Source organism: Parus major, chromosome 5 (genome assembly GCF_001522545.3).
Source record: "Parus major isolate Abel chromosome 5, Parus_major1.1, whole genome shotgun sequence".
Classification (NCBI taxonomy): domain Eukaryota; kingdom Metazoa; phylum Chordata; class Aves; order Passeriformes; family Paridae; genus Parus; species Parus major.
The window spans coordinates 11,282,385-11,305,228 of record NC_031774.1 but is presented as its reverse complement, the minus strand read 5'-3'; the positions used below and the strand labels follow the sequence as shown (position 1 = coordinate 11,305,228).

Below are 22,844 nucleotides of genomic sequence, written 5' to 3'. Positions count from 1 at the left end.
AGATAATTCTGCCTTAGAAATAGAAACTACCCCCCAGTATTTCACTGCTGATAGTTGCTTGCTGTAAGCAGAAAGCAGAGCTTGCCAGGAGGGTGCTGGAGGGAGTGCAGCAGTGCAGCAGCCCCGGGGAGCCTGCAGAGGGAGGATGTGCACACCTACAGCTGCTCCCATTGTTGCCCAGCCCCTGGATTCCTTCCTTCTCCCATGCCCCTCCACCCACCCCCTCCCCACCCCCCCCCCCCCCTCGCCCAGCCTCCATTTCGTGGTCCCATAAGCGCGTCTCAAGGGTATATTTCAAATTGGTTACAGACAATTTGCTCAGGATTTTGTGATGAACACAGATGTCAGGAGCAGCTCGTCATCCAGTGCCATTGCAGACCTTCAGGAGGACGATGATGGTGTTTACTTCAGCTCCTATGGGCATTATGAGATTCACGAAGAGATGCTAAAGGTTAGAAAGTCATCGCCACTGCATCTTAGTAGGACTAAAGAGGAGAGGTGAAATGAAGTGGGCTGTGTGCCCTTAAATATACTGCAGAGCAGCTGCATTTTTAACCCTTTTTGTCCAGGAGAGATTTTTTGTTGGTAGTTGGGCCGAGAGATAATTTTTCATTTTTATTTCCTTTGTATACATTCTGTTTGCGGGAAGCACTACGAAATCATTTACAGTTATGCTTGATATTACAATACCTGTACCACAGCCCTACCTTGCCAAAAGCAGCTTTTTCCTGCTTGTTTAAAACATGGAGGATAAATATAGTGTAAGCAGTGAATATTTTTCTTTAATTTTATATTTTTCTCATAATTGAAATTTGTTAAGCAAGACTGTTTCTCTGATATTGTGGTTTTCTCTTGCACTGGGTAAACAGAAATTGTTACTTGTGCAGGGTTAAGTGTACTGATGATATGGAAGAGCTGGAGTATGCTCCTTTCTTAGGCTAAAGATTAAAAAAAAATTGATGCTTAAAACTTCACAAAGGCAAACCTTTGTATGCCCTTTTGACTTTAAAATAAGAAAAAACAAGCACAAAGCCCAACACCTTAAAATTAACTTGTAAATTAAAATGTCTTAATGCTTCCTTACAGAGAAAATGTCATAGTTGTGAGAGTTACAAGCAGTTTTATAATTTTAAGGCATAAATAAATAAAATTCCTTTCTAAAGTCAAGGCAGAATACAGAGCTGTGGGGTGACTTTGTGCCTGCAGCTGGCATATAAAGCTTTCAGCTTCATAAATCATTTAGTGGCCCCAATGCAGAAATACACATGAATCTGTGTTAAGAATAGTTTGACTGTGAGGTTATTTTTAAGGGGAGGAGATTTTACAGAAGCACAGAGATGGCTACAGAAGTAGAAGAATGTTTTCTGAAATGTATGTTCTGTAGAAATATAACTTAAATATAACTTGAAAATAAATAAAAACTGTAGTTTTTTGGTTTTGCAGCTGTATAAAGCTATCATTTAAGACAATGTCGGCTATAAGATGAGGAAGCCTTTCTGTTGGCTAATAAAAGTTTACAGTAAATCTGCATCTCCACACAAGGAGATTGGTACAAAATTGTATGTTACTGATTGAAGGGTATGTTTGTTGGAATGCTTTTAAGAAGACTTCTGACTTTCCAAAACATAGGAAAATGATTGTCCTTATTGTGTACACATTGAAGTTTTTTCTTTATGCTAGGCATTCACTTCGATTTTTTTTCTCATGTTTGCCATATTTACATAATTACAATGGTTTACTACATGAACATTTTTAAGAAAGAAGTCTTTCTATCTGAGTTGTAAGCCCATTTTGGAAACTGTTCAGTCTTGAAACCCTTTTTTCCATTATGTCTGATAGTGATATGTCTGACAAAATTTCAATTTGGTTTTTTTTTCTACAAATACTTCAAAGGTTGAGCAAGAATATTGTTACTTCACAATTGCCAAGTGACTGGTGTTTCCCTTGCATTTCCTTACATTTTTGCTTGATAATTTCTTGGTTGTCATCTTGGTAAATTTTTTTACCGTTTTACTTAAGCCAAGAAAATATTACATGGCAATGTCAAGTGGGAGAAAGGGATTGGTGAATAGAGACCGAAAGTGCCTGGTTGTGGCTACAACTGCATTGAGTTGGGGCAGGGCTGAAGCAATGTGAGGGGCAGGATGCAAGGCTGAAAGCTTTCCAGCTGGCTGCTTTCTCAATTGATTATTTATTTTTAAACTTTTTTGGTCCTTCCATCAAATCCTATTATATACTACAATAGAAGTGAAGTACTAAAAATTCAATTGCTCTGAATATAACATCATAGCAAACCAATATGGTTTTAAAGGGTCGTGATAGTACTTTTATACCTAAAGCTGGATTTTAGGATTTTCAAGGCTCAAAATAATTTTTTGTCTCCAAAATTTTTATTATCATAAAAATTTACTCAGTCACTGGTTTTGGTCTTGTTCTTTTATTAAAATATACTTCGATATTTTTCACTGTAGAAAATTTCTGTTTCTCTTTTGTTTCTATAAATTCTTAATTTGCTGTAGTAGAAAAAAATGCATAAATTTAATAAAAGTACTAGGATTTTATACTTCAGCTTTATTTGCACTAGACAAAAAATTGCTGAGTTGTTTTTTTTTACTTGTCTATAACACTTGAACTGCAACAGCAACTCCAAAACCTATACTTGTCTGTCAGTTTGTGTATCTGCTGATGCATGTTAAGCGAATCAGTGCTTTAATAGATTACCTTGCTGGTAAACCGAGTTATGCTGCGGGTTTTTATATACTAAGATACTGTGTATGTTTTGTTCTAGGCTTGAAAATATTCCAGCTTCTCTGGCCATGTTGAATTTCAATCAGACTTAGTTACTGTGTTGGACTTCCATCAAATGGGCAGTATAGCTTTGACTACTAGCTTGTCATCAGGATTGCAAATTTGCAGCTTGTTCAGAAATAAAACCAAGTTAATTTGATGCATAACTTTTTCTTTTTTTACAGAAATCTCTGTGTTACAGAGGTGTCAGAGAACAAAATGATATAAAACATTTTATGAGCTTGTGATTCAAATTTTCACTGTTGTATAGGAGCTTTCTATTTAAGTTGGTGTAATTTTGTCACTCTATTGCTGCTGTTCCTGGTTAGTATTAAGTTAGTTAATTAGTATTATTAATACCTGGTTGGTATTAAGAACTTTGAAATATTCAAAAGAAAAGGCAGAATCAGGAAACCACAAAACAGCTTCTTATCTGTCCTTCAGCTGAGGCAACTAGCTTCATTTACCACAGTAAATTCTGCAATATTATTATACAGAAGTGTTATGGTTGCAGGGCCCATGTAAATGCAGTCTGTGCAAATCATCCTTAGGCCAAGTTGAAAAGCAAGTTGTTCAGCATTTTTGAACTTTATGCTGTGCCCAAGTAGAAAAAGTGAACCTGCTTTGTTCTTTAACTGATAGGATAAAGTCCGTACGGAGAGCTATCGTGACTTCATCTATCAAAACCCACATATCTTCAAGGACAAGGTAGGTAAAATCACTCAGAAGGTACAGTAATTTCTGTGGTTTATTTTGTCTCAAATGGTAGAAAACCTGCAGGATAGCTACTCTGTAGCTCTGGGAATGGAGAGTCACAGGATTTGATTTAATATGCTCTGGCTTTATTAGGTGGTAGAGAGCTGTTGAGCTGCTGGAGGGTGCAGCTTGCTGATAAGAGCAGTGGTGATCTCTATTGTCGTTGTGCTGTGTGCCATGGCAGGGCGTTCATTAATTATCTTGGCAGGGTGAAGTTGAGCCTCTCTTGCTGAGGATATTAGGTGGAATCTCTCTGAGGGCTCTTTACCAGGATTAAGTATCAGAATTATGCCTGATACAGTAAAAATGTCCTGGAAGCCCTGTGTAATTAGAGGTGGGAAAGAATTCATATGGAACTGATTTTTTTGAATTAGTGCTGTTTTGTGTCTCCAGACTGGGTGGTTATTATTAAAGGGCTTGGAACTATGAGCTAGTACTTCATTTGCAGTGAGGAGGGATTTCACTGATAGGATCTTACAGTGGTTATGGCCCCAGTATGGTGGTAATCCTCTTCCTGTCTTTTGTATTTCTGCTGGCTGTTTCTGATGACTTTGTTGTTTTTTGAGCTTATAGAATCATAGGATAATTTGGGTTGGAAGGGGCCTGCAGAATCATCCAGTTTGAACCCTTCTGCTGTGGCCAGCTTCCACTAGACCAGGTTGCTCAGAGCCTCATCCAGCCTGGCCTTGAATGGTTTTTTTTTTCAGGGATAAGGCATTTACGCCTTCTCTAGGCAACCTGTGCTTTAGCCTCACCACCCTCACAGGGTAGAATTTTTTCCTAGTATCCTATCAAAGCCTACTCTCTTTCATTTAAATCCATTCCCCCTTGTTCTGTCACTCCAGGCCCTTGTAAAGAGTCTCTCTTCATCTTTTAGGCTCTTTTCAGGTACTGGAAGGCAACAATTAGGTCATCCCAAAGCCTTCTCTTTTCCAGGCTGAACAATCTCAATCCTCTCTCAGCCTTTCTTTGTAGGAGAGGTGAGAGAGGTACAGTTCTGTCCTGGCAGAAAGTATTTCAGTGTTTGATAAGACCTATTCTTTGTATGTCTTACCTCAGTTTTCAATTTGCAACTACAGAAAAAATTTTTAAAAAAAGGAAATAGTTTTCTTCCCTTTTTTACCTCAATTCATGTCACAAGCCTGTTTCTACTAAACATTTCTAAACGCTTTGATTATAGTGAGAGAACAAGCAAAAGTGTAGAATTACACTGACAGCTACTTAAATGATGCAGGTGACTGCGTAGATGGGCAGCTCATCTAACAAAACAGATCAATAAAGGAAAGAAAACTTTCCTGAGAGAAATTTAATTTCACAGATGTCCCTAAAATTAATAACTGCGGGTTTTCACAGGGTAAAACTGATCTGAAGTCACTCAAAATGTGAGGCCTTTTGGAGCAGTAACTTTTTATGATTGATAGTGCTTCTCCTATGCTGTATGGACACACTGGGAAGATTCAAAACAAAATGTGGAGTAACTATTGCAGTCAATCTTGCTTCAGCCCCAGTAGATACACGTGCTCAGGAAACAGCTTAGGCAGTATGTGTGCTTACTCTGTTGTAAAAGCATTCAACTTCTCTGGAAAAAAACTCAAGTATCGCAACATCTACAAACTGATTTCTGAACATGTTTTTTACAGCAGTTTTTGGTCAAGGTTAACTCAAATTAATGGTGTATCCAAACCCATCATGGTATGTTGCGGTTGAACTCAAAGACAGACTCTTGATTGCTTTGAGTTCCCAGTATCCTCCATCCATGTGACCAGTGCCCTGCTTAGCTTGTGTGCCTGGCCAAATGATGTAGCTTAGTGTTGGTACACTGTTATGGAGAATAAATGGAGTTTTCTGCAGAAACCTGGCTTTGAAGTGACATGTTACAGACTTCTGCTGAAAGAGCTGTGTGGGATACTTTGCTTAACTTAATGTATTGTATAATGCTCTCAGAACCATACTAATGAGTGAAAATTCCAAAGGCTGTTTTCCCTTAAATTTTAATCACAATTAATAAAAAGTCTGATGCTGTATTTCCTAGAATTCCCATGCAGTATTCCTCCCTGGAAGGTACATACTTATGCTTTTTGTTTTTTTCTGAAGGAACAATCGTGAGGTGTTTTGGAAGGAGCTTGTTCAAGGAGCTGAATTTTTATACTCCCTTTTGATGCAAGTCTGTATCCTAACCTTTAGGATACTAAAGAAGTGTGATTGCATGGTGATAGATGATAACAGAGTGTCTAGGTTTGTTTATTATGCACATTATATTCAGAACCAGCCAATTTGTTTTTTCTGTGTCAGCTTTCAAAAGAAATTATTAAAACTTGAATGAATGCTGCTTGCTGCCTTTGTTTTCAACTTGTCAAATGTATTTGAGATGAGAATGTGACAATTCAGATTACCTGGCAGGAGTAATGAAGGTGGGTGTACTCAGTAAAAGGAAGTGCGGTCCATTTTACAATAAGAGTATTTTTGGGTGGAAAAATAACTTAGTAAAGCACTGTTGCTGTGCTTAGTTTTTGTTGTAAGGCTGAAGTCTGAGACAAGCATCAGTGCTAAATTCAGGGAATGAAAGCTTTTAAACCACTGTTCTACTAAGAGTTCATTGATTAAATTAATTTAATTGGCCAAAGTCCCTGGCCTTCTGTTTTTCTGAGTTTAAAGTAATTTTTTCTGTCACTGAAAGTAGGATATTGGTTTCGCTTAGACTGCAGACGATGTGAAGCTGCAGTCTGTTGTGGTCGCCAGTCCCGCTGCTTTAGGTCTTCGGTGAGAGGCCATATGTGATCGCTGCAAGAATGTGTGGGCTGTAGACCCTTGTCCTTAGGCTAATTGCTGATCACTCTGTTTGTCTTTAAATTCCTGACATGTATTCCAGCTTGTATATTTTCTCTCCAGTGCCTCTTTCTCTATCCAATCCCCTTGCCTAAGGCTAGATGAGTTCCATCTGGGTTTTTAAGTGACCAGGGCAGCTGTCCAAAGTGGTGTCTGTTTTTATTTTTTTCCAATTTGTGGTGATTGCTCTCTTTCATGAAACTGTACATCAAGATGATTCTTTCAGAGTGGCTTATTTTTGTCTCTGATTTCCAAGTGGCATGACTCAGTGATTTTGTTAACAGCCATAGGTGAAGTGTGAAAATAGGTGATGTTAGAGGGTGTGAAAGTTCAGCAGCTGCAAGAATATTGACTTTTATTTTTTATTCCTGTCTCCGCTAGGTTCAGTTTAGGGATTTCTGTAGCCATAACATGATCTCACCTAACTTCTGAGTTATAGGGTTGTCTCCTTTTGTAACAAAGCTACAAAAGAGTTGTAGGTGGAACGAGTAACTCTATTCACAACTTCCCTTCCTTTTACAAAAGCAGCTGTTAAAGGTCATCATACTGATGTTTTTTAGTCTGTTTCCAAGTTGTAACTGGCTCTACCGAGACAAGTGGCAGTCAATTCTTCAGTCACTGCTTCCCAGACCACCACAGCAGCAGCTCCCTTACACTGTACTGCTAAGAATGAATAGCTGGTTTTATTCATGCTGGCTTCGGGATCATTGTTCTGTATCCATCATCCGAATGTATAGAATTGTATACAAGTAAGGCAGGCAAACCTGAGTTATGGAGCATTCCAGTATTTGCTTTGCTGGTCTTTGTCAGGTGAAATGCAAGGTTTTGTTGTGCCAAAGCAAGAGTGATCAGTAGCTGATAAGCTGAAAAGTTTATCAGCAGCAGGGTGCATTATTGCCTTGAAATAGTTCTCAAATATGGGATTGATTAGTGAGAAATTTGATGCCTTCTTTGGAAAAATATAATATAATATAATGAAAGCTGTGAAGGTACATTTTACAGCACTCTGTGCTGTAAGGAAAAAAGACAGTAAAATCTGTTTTCCTTTCTAATAAATTCTTGTTATGACTGGTAATTCTGACTCAGTGTTCTTGTTAACTTAAGTGCATTGAAAATTGTACTTACTCTCATGTTTAGGTCTTATGTATGGGAAAGTAAGTTCTGTCTTTACAGTTCTGATTCTGTTCATGCTTAAATGGTGTACATGATATATATGAGTGGCTCTACATAGTATTTGATTTTTAGACTTCAGAACATTTTTGTGTTTAATGCTTAGAGTTTTTTAACACCATTAGTAAAGTGTAGCTATATTCGATACGATTCTTAACAGTAAGACCATTGATGACCAGGCCAATGCTCAGAATCTCCAGAGATGCCTTTCAGCCCCAGTAATTCTGTGAAAATATCAACCGTGGAACTTAACTTAAAAATGTACTGTAACACATTCATTAGGTTTTTAACTGTTGAGAAGTTTCCAGCAGTTAGAAGAAATACACTGTTATGATAGCAAGGCCTGAAAAAGGCTGTTAGATAAAATCTCTGTGAAGCTTAAAACTGCTGGCAGCTCAAGTCTACTTAGTCATAAATTCAGTACTCTTTTCTTAGTTGCTTCACATTTTTTAACTTTTTGGTCTTCCTGTAGTAGCTCATATGTGATATACAAAAACCCAGACATTTTCATGGATCTTACTATGCTGAGAGTACTTTTTCCAGCTGGAGTGGTGAAATTTACTCTTTCATGAAAACTGTAGGGATTCCATCTTAAATGCTTTTTTTTTTCGCTCTATTTTGATTATAAATAGTGCTAGACAGAACCAGGCATTAAAACTGTCAGTGACCATTTTAAAATTTAGTCATCTTGAGCCATAGCTGTTTTGAGGCACTTTGGCCATGTCTGGCAGAGGATGCCTGAATAAACTTTCTGAATAGACTTTTAATTAAACTAGAATATGTTTTCTCAGTGCCAGTGCTAAGTTCAGTTACTAGTGATTCAGTGATTAAAATTGCTCAGGCTCTAATTTCTTTGTTCTCTTCTTCATGTAACATTTTAGGTGTTTCCGAGGTAATTGCTTGCTAGTTTGTTTCCCATGTGACCTGTTAATCTGCAGCTGGAGTTAGTGGGCTTCACTGTGTTCTTAGAAAAGGTGGTAGAATGAGAAGTTAGAACTGCGGTTTGACTTGGATATCTTTGCATGTTACATTAAGACTTCATGCCTTCTGTTGGAATATGATATCTCACTGATGTCAAAAGAAATGTAGAGAAATCATAGCAAGGAGAATAAGATTGTTTTGCTTTCATTTATTCCTTTCAGGTGGTTTTGGATGTTGGCTGTGGAACTGGAATACTCTCCATGTTTGCTGCCAAAGCAGGTGCCAAGAAGGTGATTGGAGTTGACCAATCTGAAATCATCTATCAGGCCATGGACATCATTAGGTAGGAGAAGTGGTTGTTAGTTTTCTGTTTATTTATAGGAATTTTAAATAATTTATATAATTTGTCTGTGTTATAGAAAATAAAAGCCCTGCACTGTCAACTGCTCTCCCCTAATTCAGCATTGCTGAGGGTGCATCCTGTCCAGTTGGGTCACTAAAGGCATTCATCAGTATCAGAACTAGCACTGAACCCTGGCTACGGTTAGGATTTGTACTTGTCCTCTCTCTTGAACCTTATGGTCTAGACCCATCTCCTTGTCCATTTATCCACTCCTCATGTCACTAATTTGCCTATGGAGGATATTTAGGGAGGCTGAGCATATGTAAAAATCAAGCAATAACATCTGAAGACTTACAAAGGATTTCCTAGGATGAGGTAGGAGGAGTGTAAGTGTTCATGTGTACTGTTAATAGCTGAAGCCTGTAGGTTTTTTCATTTAGGTTGATTTTACAATTTTGAAAATAAGATCTAGGTAGATTTTGGAAGTGACAAATTCTAGGAAGAATTTAGAAGTGACAATTTTTTTTTGTGGAAGCTCAAGTGGCAGAGAAGTAATGTTGTCTGTACAGAATTTGTTAGGTAACATTCACACATTAGCGGTGCAGCACTGCACACTTGGATGCTGTAAAATTACTCAAATAAATATCTGCTTGGGAAAAGCACCATGCTAAACCTTAAGTGCATGTTTGACTAAAATGGTTTTCTGGCACAAGAACTCATTCCTTAATGAAAACTTTTCCCCTGAGTCCCTGACATCTTCAGAATGTTTGCAAATGTGAAATAGTGTTTTATGTCTAATGTACTAGATTACAAATTTAGGGCTGTTATAACTTTCAACAGCTGCACAAAATCCTCTTGAGTGTTATTTATGCTTAGGGGAGAGTAGAAGTAACAGTCAATATGTATTATCTTTGAGGAAGAGAGGGGCAGGCCTCTAAGAAAAACAGTGAATCAGAACTCTTAAACTCTTAAGATGATGCCACTTGAAGTACACAGCAAGTTAACAGTAAGGCTGTGTATTTATAGGTATTTTCTGCTATAAAAGGTTCAATTCACATTAAAGTCTCCAGTTCACATCAAAACGATTTGTATTTGTCTGGTTAAAGCTACTTTTCCTAAAGGAATAAAGCTGACAAAGTTGCAGTGGAGTAACAATTATTTATTGGTACACTGAACAACTCTAGCTTAAAGAATGACTGTTGGAGCATGCTTCCACCTGTGACTAAAGTGTGTTCTCAAAGCTTTTGTCCTTCCCAGAATTCAGGTTAATTCTAGCATGCAAATTACTGGAAACAGTGTAACCCATGTTGCATGTATAAGTGAACCAGAATACAGAGTATGAATAGCCTTAAAAATAAACTTACTTTAAACTAAATGATTGCCTTTTCTTTTTCTTGCTGTGAATAGTCCCTGTAAAATTTCTAGCACAGTGAATGATTTGATTTTTGTCATTTGTCACTGTTAAGCTAGAATGGAAAGTTGAAGTAGACTTCCTAAATAACATCTCAGTTTTTCCTGCAATGTGTAAACTACATTGGTTGGTTTGGGTTTTTTTAAGCATTATAAATGAAAACACATATGTAGTAAATTAATCCTGTTCCTTTCTGTTGTTTTAAATCATGTCCCTGGATGTGGTCATTTAGAAATTTATCTTTAGATTTCTTTTAATCTTTCTTAAATTGTTGTTGTGGGTGATAGCTCTTTAACATTCCTCACTTTGAACTTCTGGTTTTACTTCTGTTTAGAGCATTAAATATGATATTGGACATGAACTGCTATATTCTAACAGAAGATTGTCTTGTGTAGAGGATTTAATTGATCTTCGCAACAGCCCGTGTATTCAAGGAGTCCTCTGACCCTTTCCCTCCCTTCATACTGACCGTTCTTCCATTGTCTTTTAGATTGAATTTTTAATGTCATTACTGGTCTGCATTGAAAGCCAGACAGAATGTAAGAGTAAGATATTAGGAGAGGGAGGGAAGGGGCAGAGATAAGAACTGCAGTGGGAAGATAAATTTCTGTGGTGGGATTATTTTTCTGCCCTCTGTAAGAATAGCCATGGTAATAAAGATAAGTGCAAGAAAGACTAATATGGTTTGCCAAGAAGAAAAACAGTACATTTCAAGTATGTACACACTGATTTTATTACCATGCAGTTCTTGTTTCAAAACCTGTAGTTCTATCCATTCCCTCCCTTCTTATGCAGGATGGTTGTACCATGACATGCATGTGAGGTAATCCCTGATGAGTGCAGGTACTGAATATTGCAGATGCTTTTGCCCAAATCACAGTGGGGAGGGTGTCTTTACTGTTGAATAACTGTAGTACTGATTTAGAGGGAAGCTTTGTTCTCAGTGACTTTGCAGCTGGTTTGGTTAAATAAAAAAGCGAGTCATACAAACAGCCTTGTCAGGAAGTTAATTTCTGTTGCTGTCCTGGTGTGGTGAGTAGGCTCTGATTGCTGTGGAGGTCAGAGGAGGAGAAATGGAAACAAGCAATTTTTAAATAAAAAGGACCAGCAATTTTAAATTGTCTTTTCTGTTTTCCTGGTTTCTGAAGCTTGCACATTTGTATGCATGGCACGTTGGAGGTATACAGATCTACTCCCTGCCATCTTCTGGCACTAAATCTGCTGTGATTTTTAGCTACTTGGAAATGTTCCCTGTGAAATATAACTGAGGAATAGTACATTCTAGTGCTTCTTGATTAGTTAAACCAAAAAGTTTGTGAGGGGAGGAATGTGAAATATAGATGTCAGTATATTTCTGTTGATGGCATAAATTAGAAATAGAAACTTAATTCATTTATGTTTTCACTTTCAGATTAAATAAACTTGAAAAGATTATTACATTAGTCAAAGGAAGAATTGAGGAAGTTGATCTGCCTTTGGAAAAAGTGGACATAATTATATCTGAGTGGATGGTAAGGTGCATGGCTATTCTTTTCAAGTTGTGTTCAGGAAAAAGATGGGTTTTATTTCATCTGAAAAGCTATTCAATAAGTGATACTACTTTTATTTTAACCCAAGCATCTATCATGGTTCCAACAGTATCTTTGACAATGTCAGAGATGTGATGGCAGCCCTGATTGTGTGGTACTTGGACACAATTCATGGTCCCTCTTGTTCAAGCTCTTTCAAGTCAAGCCTCTCAAAGTACAGTTGAGCTGCTTTGGGTGCAGGAAGTTTCTGTTACGTAGTTACTTTGGAAATCTATAAAGCATTCAGTCATACTGTTGTGGCTGCTCAGGTGAAAATAATGGAGGAATATTGTATTAGTCATCTAGCCAGCTCATTCTGATGGGTAAAATAACTTCAGTTTGCAAATTCAGCTAAGGACTCTCCGGACTGTGCACGAAGGGTGATAAGGAGGGGAGGTGCTGCCTCTGGAAATCTGCAGATACTGAGAGAGCTTGAAAACAAGGTTGCTTTTCATTGCTGGGTTTTAGCATCACAGTAAAAACACTGATTTTAAAAGTACAAAATAAGTGTGACTGACAGCAGTGTCTAAATGAGCCATCTCCTGGAATCCATTGGATTTCAGCTGTTGGCCTGTTAACTTTTTCATGTAGTTGCTGATAACCATTACACACTTGTCCTTTCTAGCTGCTGTTAATCCTAATAAAGAAATCTGTGTTACAAAACCTAGCCTGAATTTCATAGTGACATAGGAATGCCTGTTCCCTATCAAAAATGTGGTAGAAAACATCTCTTTGAACTGTTTTTTGTGAACTTCTGCTATTCAGTATCCTAATATCACAAGCCTTCAAAAAGCACTTCAAAACACAGGTTTTCTTCATGCTACTTCCAGCTGTTGTGACTTAAAAATTACTTTCTACCTGAAATTTAAGATCAGTAATGACAATTTATGTTCAGTGTTACTTGTTTCTTTGTGGGGTTTTGTTTTTTAACAAACTGTGGCTGTTCTGCTATATACAATGGCCTTTGAGGGGGAAGTCACGCACTCACTGGATCCTCTTTTTCCATAGGGAAAGATGAAAACAAAATTGGTTTTCCTTTTTTTGGTTTTTTTAATATTTGTTTATTACATTTGTCAGTGAACTAGAAATCTGCAGGTTTTCCTCCCCTGCTGTAATGTACATTATTTGAAGCATGAGCTTAATTTAGTGTTGAGGTCACTAGTTTCAATGATAGTTTAAGCCATTGGTTTAAAACAGTGATTTAAAAATAGCACATTATGGTTGGTGATTTCTGACAGTATGGTGGCTTCACTAGAAATGTAATTATAGTTTTTCAGGGAAGCTTCTATCCACTGCCTAATACGTGCACCAAGATTAATATTCCCAAAATACATTTCTCTTTCTGGAGCCCAAGATTTGGTTTTAAGGGGAACATGGGTAGGTGAGCTGAAGTCCTGTTGTAAATCAGTGCCTCTAAGATAAACTAAAGAATTTCAAAACTCAGCTTTTGTAAGAAATGACATATTAAATGCTGGATATTTTTCTTTTGTGTGCTAATTTACCTTTTTTTATGTTGTAATTACATAGCCATGTAATGTATGTACTGCATATGTGCAGTATGTACAACAGTATCCACGTAATCTGATTAGGTATTCTAAATATTTAGGTATGTTGGGATTTTTATAGGTTGCTGCTTGTCAGAGATAAAGAGGGCAATGCTGTGGAAGTAAGATTGATAGCTGGACACTGTTCCAACACTGTCCAAAAAGGAACATTATGTTGCCTAATGCAGATGAAGATTTCTCTTTGTCTAGCTTTCTTGTGTGAATTTACTTTTTCATTTACTTCCCTACATGATACAGTGCGAAATCTGTTAATGTTAATCTTAATATGTGAATGTAAGTGCTTGAAAATGTTGGAAATGTTGAAGCATGAGAGCAAAAAAGAATTAAGTATATATCAGATTTTGCCTCTTTATGCAGAGAATCTGTATGGACTGGCAGGAAAATTCTCATGTTTTTCTTTGTAACAAAAATATGAAAAGTTGCAGTTCTGTTTAGAAAACAAACTGCTTTTAGATTAGTAAATGTCAAACCCTTTTGTGGAGCCATAGCTTTGTTTTGCTTGGTACAGATCACTGCTTAAGACCAGTGCACAATAAGCTTTTTTTTTTCCCTTTTAGAGTTTGTCTGGAACATCAGAAAATTAAAAACAAGTATGAGGCAAGAGAGAGGAAAAATACTGCATTCTCCCAGGATTGTTTCTAGATTAGGCTTTCTGAAAAAGCTTCATGTAGAGCAGTTTCTTGTAAAAGGTACAGCATTGCATTATGAGCATCTCAGTATGATGGTTTCTGATGATCATTTACTTAATTGCAGAAGTGACCTATGAGTTCCACAAACTGCTTGCTCTTCTTCCCTTTCTTTCATTTGTAAATTTGTTCCCTTAAATAATGGAAAAATGGGAAAAGTATTTCAAATTACACAGTGGGCAGGTATGTATAACTGCATGTGTGTCTCTGTAGAAATTTATATTTCAAATGCATACTTGCCATCTTCCATATTAATACTTTCTGAATTTAAATTCCTCTGGATATGTTTTTTTCATGTTCCAGGGTTAGAGGCTGAATGAAGAGCAGCTCTATCTTCAGTAGTTTAATTTGAGCCTGTGAAAGAAACTAGCAGTGAACTTGTTTGTAATGCGCTAAATTTAGTATGTGACATCTGAAGTTTTTGTGTTTGACAATGTCAGCATCAGACCAGAGCACTTCTGTGATTGTGTTCAATTCAACCCAGTGTGTAAAACACAGAGGAAGGCAGTGAGAGGTGTGAAGAGCTGTGAGCTGTTCTCTTGTTGTTGAAAAGGCAGGTTGCTGAACATTGTACACTACAATGTTAGTGTGCAACATGTACTCATAAATTGGGCTTTTTATGCAGTGCTTTATGGTACTGAATATGCAGTAGAGTTATACAAGATAAAAGTGGGGAAGAGATGGACTGTCAGATTAAAATACACTGAGGATACAACCTAGTACTTGTATTTTAATCATGTCTTTGGTCAGATAGCTAATATTTTCTTTTCTCCTTTTTGTTTTCTTACTTTCTCCTTTTTTTAAAATAATTTTGAAATTACATGAGGATGGGCTGTGAGCAGAGGCATTGAGGATCTAGGGAAAAGAAAAGGAAATTAGCATGTCTGAAACACTGAAACCATCTTCTCTATCCTTCCTTCTTTCCCCTGTTTCTGCGAGAGATACACAGTTACTTCCTTGTGTGATGTTTTTGGTTTTTTTTTTCTGTCAACACCAGTAATGGGGATCACCTTTCTGCTCTTCACATCTTCCTGTTTGGTGTTCTCACTTTTATTTGTTTAAGAAAACAACAGAGTGTGCATAATGACAAAGTCAAGTTGTCATTCTGAGATTTGTGAGCTTATTCTGTCAGTAATGAATTACTTCCTCTTTTTTTTCTCTTTTTTTTAATTAAATTGTACATGAGAGACAATCATGAAGGCAAACTCAGCATGTGAGAGATGGAGCTGCAGCAGGGCATGCTGAAGTGTTTATGTGTAGCTGCTGCTTGTCATTTAAGTGTGCTACAGGTTTGGAGGGAATTTTGTCAAATAAAATGTAATTTTTCATGACATAGAGTAGACCACATCACTTTTGTGCATTTGTTAATGCCAGATTAAATTTTGTATTAGAGATCAGAATCTGTTATCCGATTGTGTTGCATACCTTCTGTGACTTGTTTTACTGTGTAGGCCAGTGGAAATCTTGTAGTTAGAAACTTCAATTTAAGAAAATAATGCACTTTTTTATACCACTGTGGATTAAAAAAAGATAAAGTCGACTCTCTGGGCCAGTGATTTGATAGTTTTTTGTCTCATAAATATTCAGTATTGTGCCTTACTGAATCTGGAGAACTAGACCAGGTTCAGTAATGTTATAGAAAATATTAAAATGCATCTTTGATAGCAAGTGGAGGGGAAACACAATGCTTATTCAAGTAGTTAAACAATTCTTCCAAATTCTATCTTTACACTTTTTTTTTCTTGCTGTACCAAAAATTCTGCTAATTCTTGCTGTTCCCGATCCACTTTTTGATGCTTTTAAAGAGCTTAAGCTCTTCTTCTCCACAAAGATTATCATATAAATACTGAAACATTTAAACTAAAAGAACTTGAATACTTATATTTGGATCAGTCGTAAAATATTTTTATGTAGCTTTGAATTAAAATGAAAATAAATTCAAGAATGCTGTAGTATATTTGAATAACATGAAAAAAAATTAACAATGCAGGATATTAAGGCATCGATTTATGAGCCTGTTATAATTCTGTTAGGAACACAGAATAGAGATATCAAGGATATATAAGAAATGTAGAAAAATTCACATTGCTCTGGATTCAAGGGGCTCAGTGGATGTCTCCTTGGGGCAGACATGAGGCAGGGCAGGCGTGTGCTTGAACAGAGTTCTTCACAGTGCTGTGCATTTCTGTTCCTGTCATTTGTTTACTGGCTTTATTGTTAGCTGGGGAATATTTCATTTGATCTTTGCAAATATAAAAAATACAGAACTTCATGTTCCTTCTGAGATGGAAATGGCCAGCTTTTTAGTAGAAAATATGTAATGGGACAGCATAAAATTTCGTTTTCTGCGCATTTGGGTTGTCTTTAACAGAGAAAGTCACCTTTTATGTGTCTTAGTTTAACAACTATCAAGATTGTACTAATAATATGCAGCTCATGGGTTTGTATCATAGACATCTCTTTGCACTGATTGATTTTGAGGATGTCACAGCATGCTTAAGAAAAAATAAACCCTGGACCATTTTTTGGGGTGAAGCAAGAGTTCCCCACAGCATCACGGGGAAAAATGTCAGGTATAATTCTGTTTCCAGAAGGCTTTCCTTCAAGTGGGACAGCAGGCTGTAAAATTGCATTCTAACTTACAGATGAGCACAGCACACTGAGCAAAGTGTTCTGGTGTAAGTAGTAAATTACTTGATTCAGTACCATTGATGGTTTACATAACTTACAGGAATGCTATAATGAATTGGGATGGAGAAAGAACTGAGTGGGAGTGGGAGGAGAACCAGCAGTGCCAGAGAGGAAAGGGAAAGGATGGTGAGAATTTGTCCGTATTTCTCCTGAGAGAGTGTCTTCCAGTTGCACTTCTTGCACAGGTTGGCAGGTGTAGTTAGTGGGCAGAAAGAAGGAAGGAAGAACTGATCCATAAAGATGTCACTTTGTGAATTACTGGCTCTTGCTAGCGATTAGTCTTCAACATGTCCTAGAGGTTATCTTTAAAATACCACAAAAACAACTCATTTTCAGTTAAAGGCATCTAAAAATACTTTTTGTGAGGTAAACATATTCTGTTATTAAGCCATAACAGTATAAAAAAGAAAGCTGTGGTTCCATGCTGTTCTTCTGGGTTGCCATGGGCATCAAATTATCCCTGCCTGACGCAGCTGGAGCTTCAGGCCTTTTCAGCTGTTCAGCAAAGCTTAATAACAGCCCTATTGCTCACAAAGCAGTAGTCATCCTTCTGGGACTTATTCTAAGGATGTACAGAAATTGGGCAGTAAAGTAGAAGAACAGGCAAGATTGGAAAGAAAAGTTTTCAGTGGAGCACTATTACCAGAAGAAACAGATTAAGAAAAGGACATGGCCATTATTTTTACACTGTGTCCTCTTTGAATACAAGTATGTCATGCTTCAGGTTCCTGGGGTTTTCAGTTTTGTTTTTTGTTCTGAAGGCTGTGGAAAATGGCATTTATGAGCAATTCTGAACTTTAAGCGTATTTTTTAAGATCATTGAGTCCAACCCAGCACTTCAAAGTCCAGCACTAAACTATGTCCCAAGGTGTCACATTCACATGACTTAAATCCCTCCAGTGCTGTTCTGGGCAAGCCTGTTCCAGTACTTGATAACCATTTCAGTGAAGAAATTTTTCGTAACATCCAATCTGGTGCAGCTTCCTAGCTTTCCTTTGGTAAATTACTGCTGACTGGGCTTGTAGGACTGCAGGTCCAAAGTGTGGACTTCAGCTGTCCATTTTGTTCTTGCCAAGTAAATCAAGCCACATGTCTAAGCTGTGTGTTAAGCAAAATGAAAATTAGGTTGCTAAATGAAAATTCAAAATCTTTCTTGGTGTTTGTCTTAGTACATTTGGTGTTACGAGAATGTAGATGAAATATGTTACAGTATTGAGTAACAATGCTCAAACTTGGAGGACGGGAAAGGTATAAATTCAATATATCAATTGGAAAACAAAGGACTGTATATCTCATAAGTATGCAGCTTGTTTAGAAGTAGTTGAGAAAGCGGATGTTCTCAGTAAAATGTTAATTTCATTTAATATTGTTTTTGAGTTTTTTAATATCTTAAATATTCAAATAAAGAATGTTTCCTTGTTTCAGCAAATGACTCATTGAAGTTTACAGTAAGTTATTCTAAACACCAATAGCAGTAAGATTAACTTGCCATAAAATTAATTCCAACCCAAAAAAGCCCTATGGAAATCTAGTTGTAACATTTTTGTCCTGGAAATTCTGCAAGTCCAAGTGCTGCTAAATGATGTAGAACACCCAGAGAACCTGTGTCTGGTACACAATTTATTTCAACCTCTCTTAGTGAGCACTGACTAGGATGATACAGGGCACCACAAGGTTGTAAATATGAAGAAGCAAAGATGCATTCCATTTGGCCTTTCTCTGACTATAGTTTCAGTGTAACTTGCAGATCTGAAGGGGAAGGGATTTTTTATTGTTTATTATTATTTTTTTTTTGGAACCTCACAGTTATTACTAAAAAATCAATACACACAGCTTTTCACTTGCTTTGAGTTGAATTCAATGTCTTTTAATGTTGTAGGTCTCTTGTTGGGTAATTATTGGTGTAGATGGCATAGTTATTTTCTCTGGGTGCTACATACTTGCAGTTTGGGAAATGGAAGATGATACTTTATATAATAAGTTTTGAAGTGACAGTGCTGTTGTTGAGAAACTTTGGGTGTATGGGCTGATAATGTTCTTAAACTGTGTTGATAAAGCCTATCTGTTGAATGTCTAAATAGAAGAAACACAATGATTATTAAAATTCTTTCTATTTTCTATAAACAGGGTTATTTCCTTCTCTTTGAGTCAATGCTGGATTCTGTCATCTATGCAAAGGACAAGTACCTGGCAGAGGGAGGCTCAGGTTGGTGTTCAATTCTTTTAATAAATTTAGCGCTGGGGGGAAGCTAAATTAACTCAAGAGACTTAGAATAAGCTATGCATGGATGAGAAAGTTGCCATTCTCAGTGAAAAATGTTTCCATTAGTAGGAGATTCAAGGCATTAATTTACTGTATGGGCAATAGAAGAACATTAGATGGATTACCAAGGTCTCAAGTTAATGGTGTTTTTAAGAATAGAGGGGGCTATTTATGCTTAAGTACAGACTAAATTTTTCCTCCCTAATTCTTCCCACACATGTGGGCTTTTGTTTTCCCCTCCTGAAATCCAAGTTTCTGCATAACTATGAACAAATTCTGTAACATGAGATACTATTTGAGTAAGCTACTGTGTATTAGAGGAATAGTGGATAGGGTGTTTTCCTGAAGGAGGGAAGTTGTGTGGGGTGGACACAGTTTCAAACATATGAAATAACTAATGGAATTAACACTGTTTCAGTTCCGCATATTTATCCTGGTGGTAATATGCTTTTTAATTTTATGGCTTGAGGGTAGGCTTGTGACAGAACAAAAGGGTTTGCTTTGAAGTAGAGTTCTTTTACCCATTTAAGTAGCTTAGGTAGTGTCATCTTAAGGAGTGTTTAAATATTTATTCCCTATGTGATGAGTTCTTTGCACAAGTTCTGCATGTGCTTAATTCCTTTGTCAGTATTGTATTTTATACTGACCTTTTCAATCGTAGTCATCAGTCTGGGCTTTTTTTGCCCTTTTGTGCTAACCATGCACACAGTTTCACTACACTGACCTAATGATTGGATTAATGACTGTGTCACAGTGCTTGCTGCAGTGCTTCCCTCTGGTTGCAGTGAGCTTTTGTACACTACAGAGTGCAGCAGGAAAATGGGGTTTCTGCCGCTGCTCACAAAGCTGAATATACAAGCAATAGATGTCTTAGAATATTTAGTAACCACTTGAGCAATGTGACAGAATAAGAGCTTTTTTGTTTTCAGTCATGTAGGATAGTCCAGCCACAGCAAGAACACAGGTGTGTGCTCTGTGTAGATATGTGCTAATTTTACACTGCAATACAATTAAATATAGTGACATTCCCTAAAATAATAAGGAATCATTTTATGTTTAGCTACTACTTCCAAAGCCGCCTGAAAGGGACAGAAATTTCTGATCTCTGTTTAAACTGTATTGTTGGTAGGTTTGCTCTTGGTTTTTAAGTCCCAGAGAGTTCTTTGAAAGATGGAGTATCCTGGTTCTGCAGTACATTCATCCTTTGGGGTCTAACAATAGTCTTGGGTCCTCCTTTGATTCTTGACAAAGCAAACAGTGTTGTTCAGGCACTGATGGGATTTTCAGTTCTGTCAACGATTTCATTAAGGTGCTTGCAGTTACTGCTCCTCTGCCAGCTTGTCCAGCAGGTGAATGGCTGTGCCCTGGGTCCATGAGAAGGATGCTCAGCAGCACAGACTCTTCTGCAGTGCAGCTGAATTGCACATCCAAATCCAGATGAGCCAGACATAAGAGTTCACTCTGAGGTGGAGCCTTACCAGAGAAACATACAAATCTGCTTAATTTTGTCTAAAGCCACTATGTACTATTGAGCCCAAGATCATTATTACAGAGAATGTTTGAAAGCTGAAAAAAGCAATAGCAGCAGCTGCAATTTGACCAGATCCTTCAGTGACTGAGCTGGGCATAGAACCCAAATTTCCAGATTTGTGTTCAGTCAGTCATATTGTCATTACTTCAGTTCAGCCTATTGGCATGCTGGAGTGGCTTGTGCCAAAACATAGAATAGCTTTATTTGGGATAATTTTTGCTGCCCAGGGCACATCTGTTTGTTCTTTGCAGCTGTTGCTGAAGTTTAGATTTTTGCATGCACTTGAGTCCAGTTCACGTTGTCAAGGGATGACAAAGGTAAGGAAGGTGTCATTCAAAACATAATACATTGAAAACATAATGCTCCTTCACATCAGAACAGTGATGGTATTCACGTGGAGTTACTTCTGCATATTTGGAAGATTGCTGTCTTCCCCTTCAGTGTCCTGAAGTTTGTGAGGCATTGCTGAAGGCTGAAGGATTTCCCATCATATTCTCCCTGCCACGTGAGCTGTTCTGGTGACGGATGGCTCGTGGGCACCGAGTCGAGAAGGACACAGATGGTCAAAGCAATGAATCTGGGAGAGCTCTGAGGAGTGTGTGCTTTTGTCCAATCAGCATTTTGCTCATTTCACCTGTGAGAAGGAATAATTACTGAATTATAGGCTTAATGGGGAAAAAAATTACAAGTCTGTCAGGGTTGCACAGGAAAGTGTTACAGAAAGAACACAGGATTTCCAGGGAAATCAAGGGTAATGGGGAAATGGCAAATTTTATGCAGGTGCTTTTAAATATGTACAAAACTCCACAGTGTTCAGCTGATTTAGGCTGATATTCAGATAGCACTGCTTACATTTTCAGTCAAATCTCAGTATAGTGTATAAGACATGGGTGGGTCTGTAAATTAATGAATCGCTGTAGTCTTCTCCCTGAGCCCTGTTGGTGGAACACAAATTTCTTTTGGTGAAGTCTAAATACATTGTCTACTTTTGCTGCTATTAATAGTAAAAATGCAGATTAAATTGGACCATTTTGTGTTTACATTTTCCCTTGTTCTTAAGTACATTGTATAATCAGTTATGAGTTCCACTGATTTAAGGATTTGCTGTGAGAGCAAAGATTTTATAAAAACCAATTATGATCCAGTTCAAATATTTTATGATTGATAGAGGGGATTAAATTTCTCTTTGATTTACAGAATGTCCCAGAAATTTGGGCTAGTCAGAGGAAGGAAGTTTACAAAGTAGTTGATCACATTTTGTTGTGGGTTTAGATTTCATTTCCACTGGCACTACAATGCTCCTGTGTGTTCTGTAACCAGGGACTGCAAGTCTTTTCATCTCTTTTCTCACCATACCATTGCATCCTATGAAACCCATTCCCCTAAAAAATAATCCCTCTAAGGCTCTTGTCCCTCGCTTTTGTTGCCTGTATCACACTGTCTTTTAATTTTTGGAGCATCAGTGGTTGCTGTTGAAGGTGTGAATGCTGTGAGGTAAAGCCAAGTGTTATACATACACACTGTTAAACAGCAGTGGGAAAGCTTGGAGAAACAGACTTCACTCGGTGTTGGTTCCAGAAACTACCTGCAGAAACTCCCACCACCAGATGGTGATGTTTTGTGCTTGTGTGACAGCTGTCAGGTGTGCTGGAACCAAGTGATTTGTTTCAGACAGGGCACTTCACTGTCTTCCTGTTTGGATTCTCATCAAACTGTCTTTGTACTACTGAGTTAATTATAAGCTGTTCACGGACACACCTTCTGCCCCGATTTTCTCAGCTGCAAAGTAGAGATGATGATAGTTTACCAATGGGATTCCAGTTTAAGCCTGCTAATATTTATTTATTCTGCTTTAAACAATCAGAAAATGAGAAAAATGTCAGTGTGCTTACTTTTACATTTTGTTCTTTATAGAACACAAAAAACTTCAGGGAAGGTTATTCTTTACAATCACTATTTGTAAGAATATTTCCTTTGGCCTAAAACTATTCTCACTATATGAAGGGTCTAATTTCAATTTTCATTATTTTGCAAGGTAGAAAATACTGCTTTTCTGACCTACCCTGCTGTACCAGTGAGCTATTCATTTTGATAAGCTAAAATTTCAAGCAGAACTGAAGACAAAATTAATTTTACAGTTCACCAGATTTTGGGGAGGAAGAGAGAAATGTGGCTTCAGTTGTATTAACACTGCCCCTTCCATGTATTAATATAAAGTAAAATTAAATAGGGTGTTTTAGTTGACATTTTGCTCTGAAATCAGGTCAAGAATTCAATGTATATGGCTTTAGAGGCTTTAAAACTCCGAAGAGCAAAACATGAGAAT

The 22,844-nt window shown here is 37.3% G+C and overlaps 1 protein-coding gene across 3 annotated transcripts in view; it reads left to right on the top strand.

Moving 5' to 3' along the window:
* PRMT3 (protein arginine methyltransferase 3) overlaps positions 1 to 22,844 on the top strand; it is a 53,852-nt gene that overhangs the window by 6,596 nt on the left and 24,412 nt on the right. For all 3 annotated transcript variants that reach the window (XM_015631149.3, XM_015631150.3, XM_015631148.3), the window contains exons 6-10: positions 310 to 451; positions 3,430 to 3,495; positions 8,682 to 8,803; positions 11,626 to 11,725; positions 18,852 to 18,930. In XM_015631149.3, the coding sequence (XP_015486635.1) occupies positions 310 to 451; positions 3,430 to 3,495; positions 8,682 to 8,803; positions 11,626 to 11,725; positions 18,852 to 18,930 (509 nt within the window). The remainder of the gene's footprint in view (positions 1 to 309; positions 452 to 3,429; positions 3,496 to 8,681; positions 8,804 to 11,625; positions 11,726 to 18,851; positions 18,931 to 22,844) is intronic.